The 16906-nt window shown below is 38.8% G+C and overlaps 1 protein-coding gene across 1 annotated transcript in view; it reads left to right on the forward strand.

Moving 5' to 3' along the window:
• LOC121681487 (transient receptor potential cation channel subfamily M member 1-like) overlaps positions 1 to 16906 on the forward strand; it is a 196737-nt gene that overhangs the window by 20172 nt on the left and 159659 nt on the right. Inside the window, exons 6-8 of the mRNA XM_042061245.1 lie at positions 3417 to 3591; positions 6073 to 6196; positions 10243 to 10315. Coding sequence (XP_041917179.1) covers positions 3417 to 3591; positions 6073 to 6196; positions 10243 to 10315 — 372 coding nt within the window. The remainder of the gene's footprint in view (positions 1 to 3416; positions 3592 to 6072; positions 6197 to 10242; positions 10316 to 16906) is intronic.

Consider the following 16906-nt stretch of genomic DNA (forward strand, 5'->3'; position numbering starts at 1 on the left):
TAGTGATTGATTAGGTAATTGTCTTGACATTTTCCCTTTCCCTCTTAAAAGCCGGTGTAATCCAAATTGCGGTTAAATGCGTCAATTAGAGAAACTTTCAAATACAACAGAATCAGTATTTAGAGCAACACTTTTCTTTATTGTACTATGTCAGAAGGTAACATGGTTTGTAAGACTCAAGAAAGGCCACAGGCCGAAACGTTGTTTTTTTATTAAATCACTGGCATATGAGCGACGAGAGTGTGCAGTCTCCATTTGTCAAAAGCAAACTTACTTTACTTTCACGTCATCCACAATCTGCTAGACTAGGGTCATCATATCCTATGTACACAGATAGTAAGAGTATTTTTAAAAAGTGGAATAGAACTACTGCTCTACATTATGTCACTACCTGTTGACATTTTATTATCATGCATTGTATTATTTCATGATCGCTAAACTTTTTATTGGGGGCCAAGCAGCGAAGCTGCGAATGCACCCATTGTGTTTGTTAGTTTTCTTATTATTATTCCTCTGGCATGGGAGTCTATGGCAGCCCATAGAAAAGTTGTGAAATTTGGCACACTAATTAGGCAAAGTCCCATGATTAATTTCACCAAGATTCAAGTCGGCACCTCGAGCGCTCTAGCGCCACCAACAGGCCAAAGTTGCACATGTGTTCACGCACGTAACTTCTGACCCATTGGCCTGATTTTGAAAAATGAAGTATTGTTGGAATCCTTGGACCAAGCCGAGTTCAACGCACCCTATGACCAGAGAGGGTTAAAGCGGAGCGAGAGGCGCAAACGTTCGACAATTTCCGCGTTCGATTATTGCAAGGGGGGGGGGGGAACCCCCTTTATGCAGACCAGAGTAAACCCTCGCTGCACTAATGTCAATGGAGACTTGTGGAATTTTACCAATAAATTGGTCATTATGTCTTTCTGGATTTGTTGAGGTTTTTTTGGAACATTTTGTCATAATCTGTAAGTGTTTGGGATCATTTCAAGCCTAAAAGTGTAATTTTTTAGTGTTCGGATTTGTAATAAAATAACTTAATATCAGACCATGCTGCTGCCAGTTACTGTCCAGTTGTTAGCATGCTAGCTAGCCTCTTAGCTAAGGTAACATTTTAAACGGAGAAGTGTAATTTCTTTGAAATGACAACTAGCTGAATAACATTACTGACATTAGTTAAAGTGGATAGTTTATACTCAAGCGAATTTGGAACAGTATATGAAGTTTAAGCAAAGTCCTTCAACTACTAGTCACTTGTTAGCGCATATCTGTATTGCCATAGCTACTCCCATCCACTTGTATGGCATTTTAAGCTAGCGTTAGCTAGCTAGCTAACTCGGTACACATGATTAATTAAATTATTTATATTATGTCCTAAGAATGATTCATTGGTAATTGTGAACACAATTATGTTCATCTATTCTTATTGCTTATTAAGAGAGAAAGTTTATTTAGTGACGTAAGGTGACACTCCCACTTATGCAGACCGGAACTGTCCCATTTTGCTCCCATAGTAACGAATTACGTTGCTCTATCTTGCTAGTAATCAAGGATCTTTGCTATGACGTCAATTTCCGCCATGATGGATTTTCCGCCATTTTGGATTTTGTCAAAAACCTTTAGAAAGTTTCACGCCTCACATAGTTTGTCCGATTTTCACGAAACTTAGTACATATGATATTCAGACCAAGCAGCACAAAAGTTATCCCTTTTCGTCTTCGGAACTAAAACAGTTCTCCTGTAACAGCCAATCGTGGCGAAGCCGCCAAACAGGAAGTGAGCTCATATCTCTGCAACCATTTCATGTATCATAACTAAACTTAGTACGTGGACTCATAACCCCATCAGGAGGTTGTTCAAAAACGTTGGTGACCTTTCACCTCTAGGGGGCGCTGCAATTAGGAAAAATGTATTTTGGCCTGTAGCTGCTGTTGTGTTTGGAATTAAAATGTACTAGTGGTGTCTGTTAATACTGTTGGAGGTCCATAGGCTGACCCAAGCCAAATTGTGATGTCATCGTAATTGATTCGGCCGCCATATTTGATTTAATCAAAAACACCTAAAAGTTTTCACAGGTCACAAAGTTTGTCCGATTTTCACGAAACTTGAATCTTCAGACCAAGCCTCAAAAAAGTTATCCCTTTTTGTCTTCAAATCTAAAACCGTTCGCCCGTAACAGCCAATTAAAATTGTCGTCAAAGCCGCCAAACAGGAAGTGAAGTGATATCTCAGCAAGGTTTTCTCGTGTCAAGACTAAACTTACTACATGTGCTCAGGACCCAACTAGGAGGAGGCTCAAGAAATTTGGTACATTTTGACCACAGTGTGGCGCTATAATCACAGGAAGTAGGCTCATATCTCAGCAATGCTTACACATATTGAAACCAAACTTGGTACATGGACTTGAGACCCCATCCTGAAGACACACAATACATTTGGAGTCTTTTGACCACTAGGGGGGCGCTATAATCACATGAAGTAGTGTCATATCTCAGCAATGCTTTCACATATCGAAACCAAACTTGGTATATGGACTCGGGACCCGATCCTGAGGACGCACAATACATTTGGTGTACTTTGACCACTAGGGGCACTATAATTAGGAAGACTTTTTCGTATCGACACCAAACTTGGTACGTTGATTCGTGAACACATCCTAAGGACCCACATTTAATTTGATGTGCTTTGACGACTAGGGGTGCTATAATTATCAACACTTTCACCGATTTAAACCAAAGTTGGTATGTGGACTTAGGAGTACATCTTGAGGACACACAATAAATTCGGTGACCTTCGAATCCAGTCCAGTCCAATCCAATCAAGTCCAATCCAATCCAATCTAACACAACACAGTCAAGTCCAGTCCAATCCAATCCAATCCATTCCCAACTCCTGCTTACCTGCTTGGCCCCCTCATTGCTGCTTGCAGCTACTGTATATTTATTTTTTAATGTTGCCATCGGTTAATTCCATTCAACTGTGCTTGTGATTTAATTACTGTTCAGCTATGGGCACTGCCAATTGTGTTAGAGGGCGGTTATTATTATGTTTGTACATCCAGGCCAGAGTCTTTAATGAATCCAAGTACAGGCACAGGTACATTGTCTGAAAAAAATTGTCTCTAAAATTAGAGTTTCAACTTCAGAAAACGGTAAAGTCAATCAGAATCAGTCAGAAGGCAATTCAGGAGAACAGTGGTAAAAACAGGCAGAGCTAATAAACAGGTAGAGTTCAAACATAGCTAATCAACAGAGACAGGTGATCCGAAACTCATGTCACGGGAGATTAATCCAACAAGGTAAAATCACAAAATCATAAGGCAAGATATATAATTTGAGAACAATGAATGTCACTTTTTTTAAATTTATCATAATGAGATTTGTTTTGTTTCTTGTTTCTTGTTCCATGTGCTTACAAAGGTCTGGGGCAGGGAGTGCCTCTGGTGTGCCTGATTCTGGAAGGCGGTCCTAATGTGATCTCCAATGTTTGCGAGAGCCTGCGGGAGGAGCCTCCCGTACCTGTTGTGGTGTGTGATGGGAGTGGCCGAGCATCTGACATTATCTCATTTGCTCACAAATACTCAGAGGAGAATGGGTAAAAAATTGCTTTAACATTGTCCCATTACATCATTTTTTGCCCAGATATGCATGGTGTATCCTCAGTTACTCCAAAGACGGGAGTACAGTCATCGCCAAAACTTTTGGCAGTGAACAAAACCTTTGACCTTATGCTGTCAACCAAACCTGGTCGGGAGCTGGTTATGTGCTAAGTTATAGATCAAATCGTGTAAAACTACCGCCCTGACCATTCAATTATCTTGAAAAACGAAGTTCTCACGTGTAGGATTCTGTCATATCTTGTGGGGCCGCCTCTACTACACACATTTTGGATATTGTATTTGCTTTAATAGTGTTGTGCGTGCAAATATGCCATATGGACGTGCATACAATAGCCTACAACATCTGATCTGATGACAATCGATTTATTTGATGTTATAGGCTAGACACTAAAAATTACTGCAGTGTAGATTACGCCATCGCTCATAAATGCGGTAGTAGGCTAGGGCCTAGTTGCTTTTTAATATCGGCCGTCTACGTCTCCACGTTTCTTGGCCAATATCATCCCAACACAGAGAACGCGCACAGATCTGAGCTGAAAGCCTAGTTTGACAAATATAGGCCTATCACATAACTGCTATCGTAGGCCTAGTATCACTTAACCAGAGATGTAACGAAGTAGAACTTCTTAGGCTACTATACTTAAGTAGGGGGGAGCCAGGACAGTTGAAACACTTTTTAATTAAACGTAATTTACAAAGAGATCGTACCACATTGGAAGCTAATATTTGGTCACTAGTAACCTACATCTGTCCTCTGTCAAATACAAATGCATTTTCAGCTTTGAACAAAACCGTTCATGAATTATTACAGCAAAAGTGGGACGTGCGTAATGTTTCATTCGTCCCTCCTGGTCGGGACAGTACAAAGGCTGTGTCACGCTGAATGGTGTATAGCAAACCGGGCATCGGTTTCACTGCACATAAATCGCTTATTTTAACCCATTCTTGACTTGTTTAGCTGTATATTTTGAATCATTGTGTGGTTTAATGGTCCAATGCCGCCTATTGGGGCTGGTCTCTCGGCAGAAAGTCTGATCTTCTCCAAAATTCTCAATTTGCCCCTTGTTTTAGTTACCGTTTACTTTGAGAAGCTCACAAGGTCCCATTGTCTGAAAAACACCTAAAACTAATACATTTCTATAGCTATTCTCCATATTGTGAATAGTGTTTTGGTGGTTGAAATGTTCACTCCTTCTTAAAATGGATCACTTGGTCATCTTGGATGCTGATCATGGATCACTCTTCTCCAAACATGCACAACTCAGCTAAATCTTTATAAGGGCACACCTCGACAAATAATTTAGCTTTCGCTGATTTTTTATTTTTTTTACCCAGGGACATGGCCTGAGATTGGCATAAAAAAAGAAGCATTAAATTCCAATGACACCATGCCCATTTCAATTGTGGGGGTTATAAAAGTATTATTTTGGGATGTTTTTCAACCAGTGGGACCTGGTGACCTTCTCAAAGTAAACGGCAACACTAAAGCAAGAGGCTACACTGTGATTCTGGAGGAAAAGATCAGGCAGTGTGCCAAGAGATCTGCCCCAATAGGCATCATTGGACCTTAAACCATACAATGATCCAAAACATACAGTCAAACAAGTCAAGAAATGGTGAGAGGTGAGAGTCTCAAGGTGAGAGTCTCACCTTTCAAATGAGCCATAGTATGTGTCCATAGCTATAACATAGAATACGCTGTGGTTCTACAAAAATCGTCAACAATGATCTAGATTGCTAGCACTCTGGGCCAAAGCTTCCGAAAACAGTGCGACATTCAAAGTGTTAATACTTTTTTGCTTCACTATTGTTGATATCCTTCGGACAGAAGTGTTTCTATGTAACCATAACTACAACCATAACAATGATGAAGATACATAACCAGCAAAGAGGAACTACATAGCCCATAATCCAAAGTAAAGTCTGAGACCCCCAAAGAAACTTTAGTGTGAACAGGAAGAAAATTGAGGCCCCATCAGAGCTGAAGTACACCAGGAAGAGATTTTAGTCTTCTGTTAAATTAAATATGTAAATGCAAAATTAGTCCTTTTTGTTTTGTTCCACTCACTGGTCGACTTTTTCTACCAAGGACCAAGGTTGTCAAATCAACGAGTTTTGTGTTGATTTGATATGGAATTGCCCAAAAACTATTTATTGGTCTTGGCATCAGACTTCAAAGAGATGATTTCTTGCTGATGAGTTGAATTGACTACTCATATTGTGTTTTGTTTAATGGATGTTAAATATATTTTTTCTATGGAAAGTCAAATCATTCACTATCCGTTTTCTCCATCACTTATTCAGTTCATGAATTAATATATATTTTAACGTCACCATTTTTTAATTCTATATTTGGTTTGAATATAACATTTTAAAATGTTTACTTTGCAAGCATTACTATTTTCAAAAATATTAATACTGTAGATTCTGTCTTTTCTCCGTGTTCTTTGCCCCAGGATGGTTAGTGAGGGTGTGAGGGACCAACTGCTGGTTACCATACAGAAAACATTCAACTACACCCGCAGTCAAGCCCAGCAAATGTATGCCATGGTGATGGACTGCATGAAAAGACGAGAACTGGTGAGGCAACAGATTTAGTTTTCTTTAAAGGTGCTATATGCAATGTAAGACAGTTTCTGAGATAAAACATATGGGCAAACCTTACCCATAAAAACATAACAAACTGTTCAAACAAGATGCTCGTTTGGGAGAGTTTAAATTGCACGGGAGGGAGGGGGAGGGAGTAGCGAACTAGCTCTCTGTTTTGTTTGAATGTCAACAGAAGTGACGTATCCCCGCTATCCCTAATACAACCTTTAAGTAGGAAGAAAGGGTAACACTTTATTTTAATGTGTCGCTGTTACAGTGTACGTACCTAATTAGGTACAGTGGTACAACCTGTGTAACAACATGTACTATCAGGTACTATCATTGTACTTGCATTATGTATTTGTGGGTACCTACATATAGTTGTTACATTGTAATACTGAGTGCTTTTACAAAACTTTGCCAATTTGTCTAAATTTTCATCAGAGGCAAAGAGCTGACCTGAGACCTGCTGGATGGGGTAAATCTGGTCATGATAGATATACAAACCATTCTTAGCTCCAACCTGTGCTGCTACAACCTTGTTACTCTTTGATACAGTGGAATAAAGTGTACCAGTTAATTACTTACATGTACATATGACATGTATGTTGTGTTGTGTTTTTGATATCTTGGAACAGGTCTACTAATTCACTACATAGTACATATATCAACTGTGTTGGTACACACTTATTGCTCTTTGATACAGTGGCACAAAGCCATTAAAATGAAGTGTACCAGTTAAGTACTTACAATTACATATTACATGTATGTTGTGTCATTGGTGTCTTGGAACATGTCTGCCATTACCCTACATACTGTAGTACATGTATCAACTGTGTTGGTACACATGTATTACTATTTTGATACAGTGGAATAAACCCATTAAAATAAAGTGTACCAGTTAAGTACTTACATGTACATATTATATACATCCTGTCAATGATGTCATGCATCCTGTAATTGATGTGTTGAAACGTGTCTGCTGTTACACCACACAGTACATGTGAATTAGTAGACCTGTTCCAAGACATCGAAGACATAACATACATGTCATATGTACATGTAAGTAATTAACTGGTACACTTAATAGGTTTATTCCACTGTATCAAAGAGTAACAAGGTTGTAGCAGCACAGCTGTTACATGTACACTGAAGACAATGAGGCCTTGACTGGAGCTAAGAATGATTTGTATATCAAATCTATCATGACCAGATTTACCCCATTCAGCAGGTCTCAGGTCAGCTCTTTGCCTCTGATGAAAATTTAGACAAATTGGCAAAGTTTTGTAAAAGCACTCAGTATTACAATGTAACAACTATATGTAGGTACCCACAAATACATAATGCAAGTACAATGATAGTACCTGATAGTACATGTTGTTACACAGGTTGTACCACTGTACCTAATTAATGTAGGTAGGTACACTGTAACAGCGACACATTAAAATAAAGTGTTACCGAAGAAAGTTGTAATAGTTTCCTTGTGTAACCTCTGGGGTCCTTCAAGGTATGACCTGAACGTTGAATGTTATTGTTGATGAAAACAAAATAAGGGGTATTTGTGAAAATGCATTCCTACTCCTGCGCTGCCATAATCAACTTGTTAAGCCTTCCTTCACGGTGGCCGTGACAGGAAGACAGCTAAGGTATCCTAAAAACACCCTTCATAAAATAACATTTCTATAACCTTTCGAACTTCCAACGTTTACAATACTTCAATTTATCTGTAGACAACCTCACCATACAACCACAGAAGTGTCATTACATTTTGAACATTGTCAGTGGTGTAAAATAGTTAGTCTTTGACGTGAGTACGTATGCCTTGTTCGCTTTCACTGGAAGACAATTTGGTATTAATGCAAATGACGTTCTTGCTCAAAACTCCACCAATTTATATCATTATGCTCTCAAACAACATTTTCCACTTGTTAGCTTCTGAAAATAGACCCTAGGTTGTTTTTGCTCCGGAACATTCCTTTAAAGTACTCATCTTCAGGTGCTTGTTGACAGCAATGCAGGAAACACGTTTGCTCACCGTAAGACAAAAATGGAAGTTCATCGCTACCTAGTGCACAGACCCTATAGGGTCCCAAGTCCATGTACCAAGTTTGTTTTCGATACATCAAAGAGTTGCTGAAATATGACCTCACTCCCTGTTTGGCGGCTTTGCCACCAATTTTGATTGGCTGTATTAAGTGAATGCTTTTGAAAATTGGAAGGTCTAAGTAACCTAACCTAACCTATCTAACCTAACTGTGTCAAATTTTGTGAAGAATGGGCAGAATATGTAGCTTTAATTTCTTACACCTTTACAATATCAAACAAGCTACCTTAAGGAGATATTTTAAGCAATGTTAAAGCTGCAGATGGCAAGTCTGACAGATTGAGGGGACTTTCAAAATTTTGAATGTTTACAACTCTCATGCCCCTCCCACACTCCCCCAGTTTGTGCCCGTCAGTGTGCACCAGACTGCACCAGACTGTGATTGACAATCAGATCTCACACAGCCCTGCTCCGATTGGACCAGAAGAACCGGGAGCTGTGGTTTTTTGCAAAACAAATAACAGGCTCTAGGTGGAGGTAGAAGTGCGGGTTTTTTCTAAAACCGGCTGATTTATGTTGTTCTGTCGGAGCATAGTGTCAGTTTCAGTGAATATGATCAAAAAGATCTTGCCAACTGCAGCTTTAACAGATTAATTTGAATTCAAGAAGGGAAATCTTAGCCTGGTTAGCACGCAGACCTTCTTAATTGTATTAAGAGTGGGTCTGCAAAAAAGGTTCATTGACTTATGACTTCCAGCAGGGGTATAACTAAAAGTGAAATTAAACTTAAATTGGTGCATTAAACTCTGTTAATATCGTTTCAGAAATGCAGCTGTTTACTCAATTCCAAAGAAATCCATGGACAATGGACAAAGAAGTCCATGTCGGATTATCAATTGTATTTGAGTGCCAGTGTATTAGGGACAGTTGGAATGGGCTTCAATGGCCTTTTCGCCAGCCGGACCTGCAGAGCAAATCCCAAATTTGTTGACTACAAATTTGTCTGACTACCATGAGGCACCCATGTGTATTTCCGGTCAAAAATGACCGGCCATTATAAATGAATGGGTGAGAAAATGGTCAGTGTATAAAATTGAGTCCAGGCACATACTTATTGATCAAATAGACTGTATATGTGCTTCTGTACATTAAAACACACACACAAACACACCCTCACTCCCCCTCTTTGCTTCTATGCCAGCCCCCTCTGGAACCTTTCCCCAATATAATCTTCCCCTTTAAGACTTGCGAGCTCAGGTCAGTGAGGCCTGCAGACCATAAATAGCAAATGGAAGTACAAAACTGGTTATATCAAATAGAACACAAGTTGATATAAAGGTCTATCACAACATTAGATGATAATATGTGTGTTATGGATTTATAACAAGTTATAATGCAGCGGCCATTTTTGAATACAAAACTAGTAACATAAAATGAACACAATAGGAGGGTTAACACGTCAAGTGAGCACTGGTCTTTTGGTGATGCCAACTCCATGCAAAACATTTATGTTAAGAACTGTTCTCTTTAGGACTTCTGCTGCCTATGAACATCGTGAAGATGAAGAACATATTCTCTTATAAGAAGTCACTAAAACAATATTTTATGAAGGAGCTATAGCATTTTTTCTGAAAGTTTTCTGTGTTTACCTGATTGTTTTATTTTCCATTGTGGACCCCCACAAGTCTAGCGACCACTTTGTGGAAGCTAATGAAGTAGCCAAATTAAAATAAGCCAATTAGAGAATAAACATCAGAGGATTAGCGCCATAACCATCCAGGAATGAAAACCAAGTATATATACGAGGGAAAAAATGCACATACTAATAAAGTACTGTATAGTGCTGCTGCAGTCATAAAAAAAAGTTCAAAAAAAAAAGTCTCACACTAAATGTATCTAGCAATTACTTTCATTCTACTCTTGTCATCATCTGGCATAACAGTAAGCTTAAACATTCCAAGAGTTGTCCTGTTACTCTATTTTCTTTTTTCAGATTACAGTGTTCCGCATGGGTTCCGAAGGTCAACAGGATATTGAGATGGCCATACTTACTGCACTGCTAAAAGGTAATATAACAAATGAATGGTTTCAAATCCAACTACAGATGTTAAAAAATGGCAAAATCCTGTTTATAGTCAACACAATCAGTAATCAGTGTTGACTGTTCCAGAGAATGGTATGAATGTTAATGTCCTTAATGTTAATGTCGGGCAGCTGTGGCCTACTGGTTAGGGCTTCGGCCTTGTAACTGGAGGGTTCAGTGTGTACTTTAGTGTGTACTTTAGGCTGATATAAGTATAAATTATAGGTTGAAATAATTCTAAATACAAATTCTAGTCAGAGTATGAGTATGATACTACTCCATTGGGACGTGATTATGGGGCCAGTGTTGCCAATTTAGCGACTTTGTCGCTAGATTTAGCGACTTTTGGCCATCTTTGGCGATTGAAAAGCTTATCTAGCGACTGACAACAAATCTGGCTCAAACAAATAAAAAAAAACTTTTTCGTGTGCCTGGCGACTTTTGTTTTTTCTTCGCATTATCCTTCGGTTTGCCTAGGCTGACTGCAGCAGCACAAAGTGTGAGAAAAAACTTCTCGCAAAGATGGCAAACTCCGTTTCGTTGTTGGAACGTTAGAAAATCTCCCCAGCAGATAATTAAAAATCGAACATGTTAGTAAAACCTATAGGATTCGTATAGCCACCTGATGCTCATTGATGTAGGCTGCGACAAGATAGGCTACAGAAAGTAAAGTGTATCAATTAATATATAAGTATATTAAATCAAATATATTTAAACTAGGCTCTTAACGTCGTTGCCTATATGAGTAGGAGAAAAGCAAACAGGAGTAAAGGGAAATTAAAGGGCCATCACATTTTTTTGGGGGGGGGGGGCACGTGCTGATGTTATTAATATGTAAATTAGCGCATGACGTCATCTAGCGACATTTAGCGACTTTTGAAGCTGGCTGTAACTACTTTCCATTTCAAATAGTTGGCAACACTGTATGGGGCGTATTCAGTGCTCGAATTTTCACGGGAGCCAGAGGAAGCCGAGCTCCCTTAGAGTGAGGACTGGCTCCCATGAAAGCAACAGTGCAAATTCCAAAATTGTTCGTCTATTTATTTCCACGGTTCAACACACGAGATGACTGGACACCCAGGTTTTGTTATCACTATGTGTACATTAGCCTATAAAACTAGAACATGGTTTGGCTGCAATGGCTTTATTCATTTCTGCCAGTTAGTGCATTTTCCCTGTGTATACGTTACCCAGTAAACAAAATTAAGTCTGGCGACTTCCCCTAAAGGTCCCCTGGCGAACGTCACCTCCTCGACATTGTGTAGGGTTCCCTTGACGTCCCGCGGATGTAGCTGTATTTTAGTCTATAGGTTTCACTGCTGCTAGGAGGGAGATTGATGGAACATGAACACGCATGACTTGTATGGCAATTACTCAATCAATTACACTTACCTCATGTTTTCACGTCGTCCAGTCATGTATGAAATCACATCCTCCTTGTGCATTACACTTATGAAGGGTAGACATGGACCTTTATACCGGGCTAGGATGTGCTGCTTTCACATCTGCAGTGTCTTTTTCTTAATAAACTACTACAACGTTTTAATGGGCATGTCCCGTAGCATATCCTGTATCCCCCATATTGTTCAAAACATCATCAGATTAGGCCTAGGCTAGCCTAAGCTAAATTGTTCAAACCATATTGTTTCAAAATAAAAAAAACTAATAATAGCCAACAATACGTAAATGAATCGCAATGCATGCTGGGAAGCAAAACTCAACATGAAATAAAGTACATGAAATATAACTAGAATGCATTGACGTTATATCCACTCTAAGGCGTTTTCTTGGACCTGTGATCAAACAGAGACAGACTAAAAATAGCCTATGTAAGCCTATCTTCCTGGAACATTCTTGCAGATAAAAAAAAATGTAGCCTATCGTTTTCTCTAGGCTATGAATGCTCTTTGTAGCCAACTTTAAGCTGAAATAAATAGATTCCAGATGTTTCTATTCCATATCATTTTTTATTCATAAACATCAAGGCAGAGATCTCGGGTAAGGCAGAGATCTTCTGCTCCTCATCAGAAATCTCATCGGATATGTGCACTCTTCTTTGCTGTTTCCACAAGGAGCTGCTGTGACATAGGGGACAGCTATGCGTGACACTTTTAAAGGGAAACTTGGCAGGATTTCCCCCTCTGCTGGAGAAATTGCACATTATGCTATTTCAAACTGTGTGAAAAGGTAATGATAAAGCACATGGATTTGTTTACAAGCTAGCGAACTGTTAGCATAAGTTTGGCAGAACTATGTGGATGTTACAAGGTAAGAAACACAATTTACTCACTTCTCTTTCCGGGACGGTAGTCTCAATGTTGCAAGGTTGGTTTTCCGCCTGGGGACGCTAGGCGCAGCGGGGAAAGTCACCATTTTCACCGGAACAGGTCATTTAACCATCCAAATGATTTCTAAACGGGTTTATTAAGTTGAAATAGTTGCCAAGTCCCCCTTTAAACGCGAGCATGCGTCAAATAAATTACAATGGCATTTAAACAAGTCATGAAGAAGCAGCATCCTTAATAGAGGGAGAGCAGCTTCACAGAAGAGAACTTCTGACGGCAAATTTGAGGAAAAGTTGGTAAACCATCCTTCTTACCTAACTGGAGGGTGCTGATTCTGAATATTTTGTTTACCAAGCTCAATTATGAGTTCTAAGCCGCATAATCAGCGTTTTAACATAAAATAGCGATTATTTTTGCTTATTTTCCCTAAATTGGGTTGATTTCAAAAGTAATCACTAAATCCAAATACAAGTGTTCTCTAAATACATGTTTGAGAATTAAAGAAGCCATACTATAGTTTATTAACGTATTTAATGGGAACATGATTACAGTTAACATGTAATAAACTCGGAAATTCTAATCAAAACACAACCATATTTTTATTGCTAACATAGTGAGTCACTTGTGGTGTTTAATGCATTTCATCACAATAACAAATTGCACAGATGAACTCCGAATATATCCTACAGTACATATGAACTTAGATTGCGGGAATAAGCCTAATGCAGAACTGCATCTACCGTCAGCAACAACCGACAAGTAAAAAACATTTTACTTCTAGTAACACTGGATTTGGTATGTGTGCTTGCCTCCATACTAGAGCTTGATAATGTGCTTTTCTAATATGAAATGACGCAGGCCTCCTCCAAGTGTATTGAGTCATTTGTGTTGAATTTGGTGCATTTTTGGTCAATTCTGGGTTTAAAACTTCTAAACTTCCTACATAATTATTATTTTTGTAGTCAGTAAAATAGTAGTTTGTGTGGGATTAAGTCCTTAATTGTTTGTTATAGCTCATTTATATTGTGTGATGTTTTGGCAATAAATTACCTTTAAATAGCCAAAGTAGGCTAGATCAAGATCAGTGTTCAAATTACTGCATGCCAATCACTTAATGCTATGCAGAAGAGCCTAATCTTTAGGCCATCTGATGTAGGATACCCTAGGCCTTCCTGTGTTTATGGGATTTCTTTGACAGTTGCAAAGGGAAAAAAGTGAAGATAGTCTTCTTTGCTCCCAGTGTTATTTAATAAGTACGTTTCAACCACTCTTTGGGTCTTAATCAGATAGGCCTACACCATTATTACATTACATTACATTTGGCTGACGCATTTTTAACCAAAGCGACTAACAACATGGTAACAGTTAAGTTTTAAAGCAATTCTCTCAACAATTTTAGGACAATTTAAAAACGGTAGAGTACAGTAAGAACTAGAAAATGTAATTTCGAGGAAATTACCAGTGCATGAAAATATAAACATACTGTATATTAACATAAAATGCAAAACAAACTTTTATTTGAAAACAGTTGGCAGGAGTCATAGTTGATAACAACTGACAGTTGAAATGTCTAAACAGTTAAATAGTTGAGTAGTTTAAATAGTTAAATTATTTAATAGTGAATTATTGTAGTGAGGACATTTATTTTGAAACAGTTGTGGGCAGAGGAAATAGGAACAGAATCTGTAGTCTTAAGAGAGCCAGATTGTATGCTTAAAGCCTGAGACAGAGTATATAGTTTAAAAGTTGAATTTAGATAGTGTAATGGATGTTGATAGACAGAAAGTTGAATGGATGTTGATATTGTTTAATGGATGTTGGTGGATAGTTTAATGGGTGGATGAGTGAATGGTTTGAAGAGGATGAATGGATAGAAAGTTGGATGGAATGTGCCTTATATCCTTGTAGGAGAGACACAGAGAGAGTTGGCCTAGTTAAGCAGAAAGCAGTTGATACAGGTGCAATCAGTTTAACTGGCCCTTTGATGGGTCCTTGTAGTGAGCAGCTGGAAGTTGATACAGGTGCAAATCAAGTTAATTAGCCCATTGTGATGTCATAGTGCTAATGTAAAGTCTAAAAAATAAGCTTGTTTTTTATTAATATCTCAAAAAGTATAAAGTTTACAAAAGTGAAAAATACATTCCCCACGTGTCCTTTTCAAGACCTACGTTACAAAGTTTGAACGAAGTTCCTACGTTAAACGGTTAAAGCTGAATTTTGCAGAAATTTGGTGGGAAGAAGAAGAAGAAGAAGACTAGGGGAAAGTCCGTAGGAGTCGATTGCCAAGTGTGCTCTGGAAATTCACAATTTCGTCGCCGTTTAAAAAAAAAAAAAAAAAAACATAGTCCAGTATTTCTTTTGAAATTTAAGTTGTATGGACTGGACTATGTTTTTTGTTTTGTTTTTTTAAACGGCGACGAAATTGTGAATTTCCAGAGTAGTCATTTCTTTTGCTAGGCAACCCTAAACAAATGCTACGTGGTCTGTTTTGAACATTTATCTAGTTTTATTGCATCGTATTCAGCTCCAAAAGTCCTGGGTTCAGCCCCAATTCGGCCGTGTGCGTGTTTCCTATAAATAAAACAGATAATAAGTACGTGACTAGGTTAGATAAACCACTGCCTATTTAGAGCATGTCACATGCATCACGTAATGACAGTTATCTGAAGAAATGCGCATCGTAAGCTAGAAGCTAGAAGCTAAGAACTGCGACTTTGCTAACGTTACACCAAGCATCACATCAGCTAACATGAATTTGATAAAATCCATTTCCTAGTTTGTAACGTTATACATTAATGTTAAACTCAAAATGTATGTGCTACATAATTCACATATCTGCAGTGAACCTAGCATACTTTGTTCATAGACCGCACAACTTCATAAACTGTATGATATGTTGCCTTAGACTACGGTAGGCTAATGCAGCTACTGCTAGAGACGTTTGATAGATAGATACTAGATTAATCCCCAGAGGAAAATTATAGAACGTTACGTTATACATTAGCAGCTGACATTATGACAAATTTTCATTCAGTTTCATTCAGTTATTGAAAACTTTTTTTCTGAATGCTGTGGAGTTGACCCTCGACCTCAATGTTGCTATGACGTGTAACGTGAAGTCGTGGATGTGATGTCTCCGTCCTGCAGGCTGTAGCCAGAGCCAGAGTCCTTATTAGACATTCTCTGCCAAAGCACTCTCAACTCCACTGCCATGTGTGAGTAAACAAATGTCCCCTTGATGTCCCCGGTATACGGTTATTGTCGGGTCCTTAGGACGTCTTTGAAATGACTAAATGAAAATGTCATCCGAGGGACCTGACGGTGACGTCCCCAGAAAGTCCTGCACCGGCGGTCACGCAATAACCAAAGGATAACTTGCTCCGGACGTCAATAAGGTCACCGGAACGTCCGCTAGAGAACATGACGTTCGGGACCAATCGGGGACGTCATAAATGTCCGCATAAGGTCCGGGGGACGTCCCGTGTTTGTCGGGTTAAGGACTACATGCATTATTGTGTTTGACACTGAGGATAGCCTATCTGAGATGGAGGTCTGGTTCAAATGAGTTACGTTGTGAAATTAGGAATGGCACTCAGACTATTTCTTTGTATTGTGAAATTGAAATGAAATATGGACTATTACAATCAATAATATGTTGAAATTGATTAAAAGGAATCAATTTCTATGAAAAATCTGTCTGTTGTGTGTTTGTGTGAAGTTATAGTGTTGTGTTCTGTAATACTTTACAGCTTTATTATTCCGCCACTAGGAGGCACTGTTACAGAATGTATGCTTGCGCAGTCACATCCTATGTTAGAAGAAGAATGTATGAGTTGGATACAGCATGCGTTTACTACTGCTTGAAGTTGTCAGTAAAAGCAATTTGCTAAGTTGCTATTTGCCGTTATTCTGAAGCTCCACTACACCACATATAGCATAGGCCTTCCGTGCACACATACTGCGCAAAAGCACCACTCGCGCCTAGGCTATTTAATTGTTAATCGCCTTGTTAAGCTATGCGCGGGATGTGCCAACTTTTTATGAGATAGAGAGACCCCCTTAAAGACAAAAAGATCATTCGAGCACTGGGCGAATTTCAACCGATTTCTACCGGGGAAAAGGCCTCTGCACTCAATTGGATAGACCTAACCAATCAGAGCAATAAAAATATCTTATCGTGAGCTGTAGGAAGAACACCCGAACCATCATTCTTCTTCACAAATGTCTTTAAGTTATACTGCTGTCAATAGCTTGTACACCTGATAGCAAAATCTAAAAATACGTGGCAG

This window comes from Alosa sapidissima, chromosome 14 (genome assembly GCF_018492685.1).
Source record: "Alosa sapidissima isolate fAloSap1 chromosome 14, fAloSap1.pri, whole genome shotgun sequence".
Lineage (NCBI taxonomy): Eukaryota > Metazoa > Chordata > Actinopteri > Clupeiformes > Clupeidae > Alosa > Alosa sapidissima.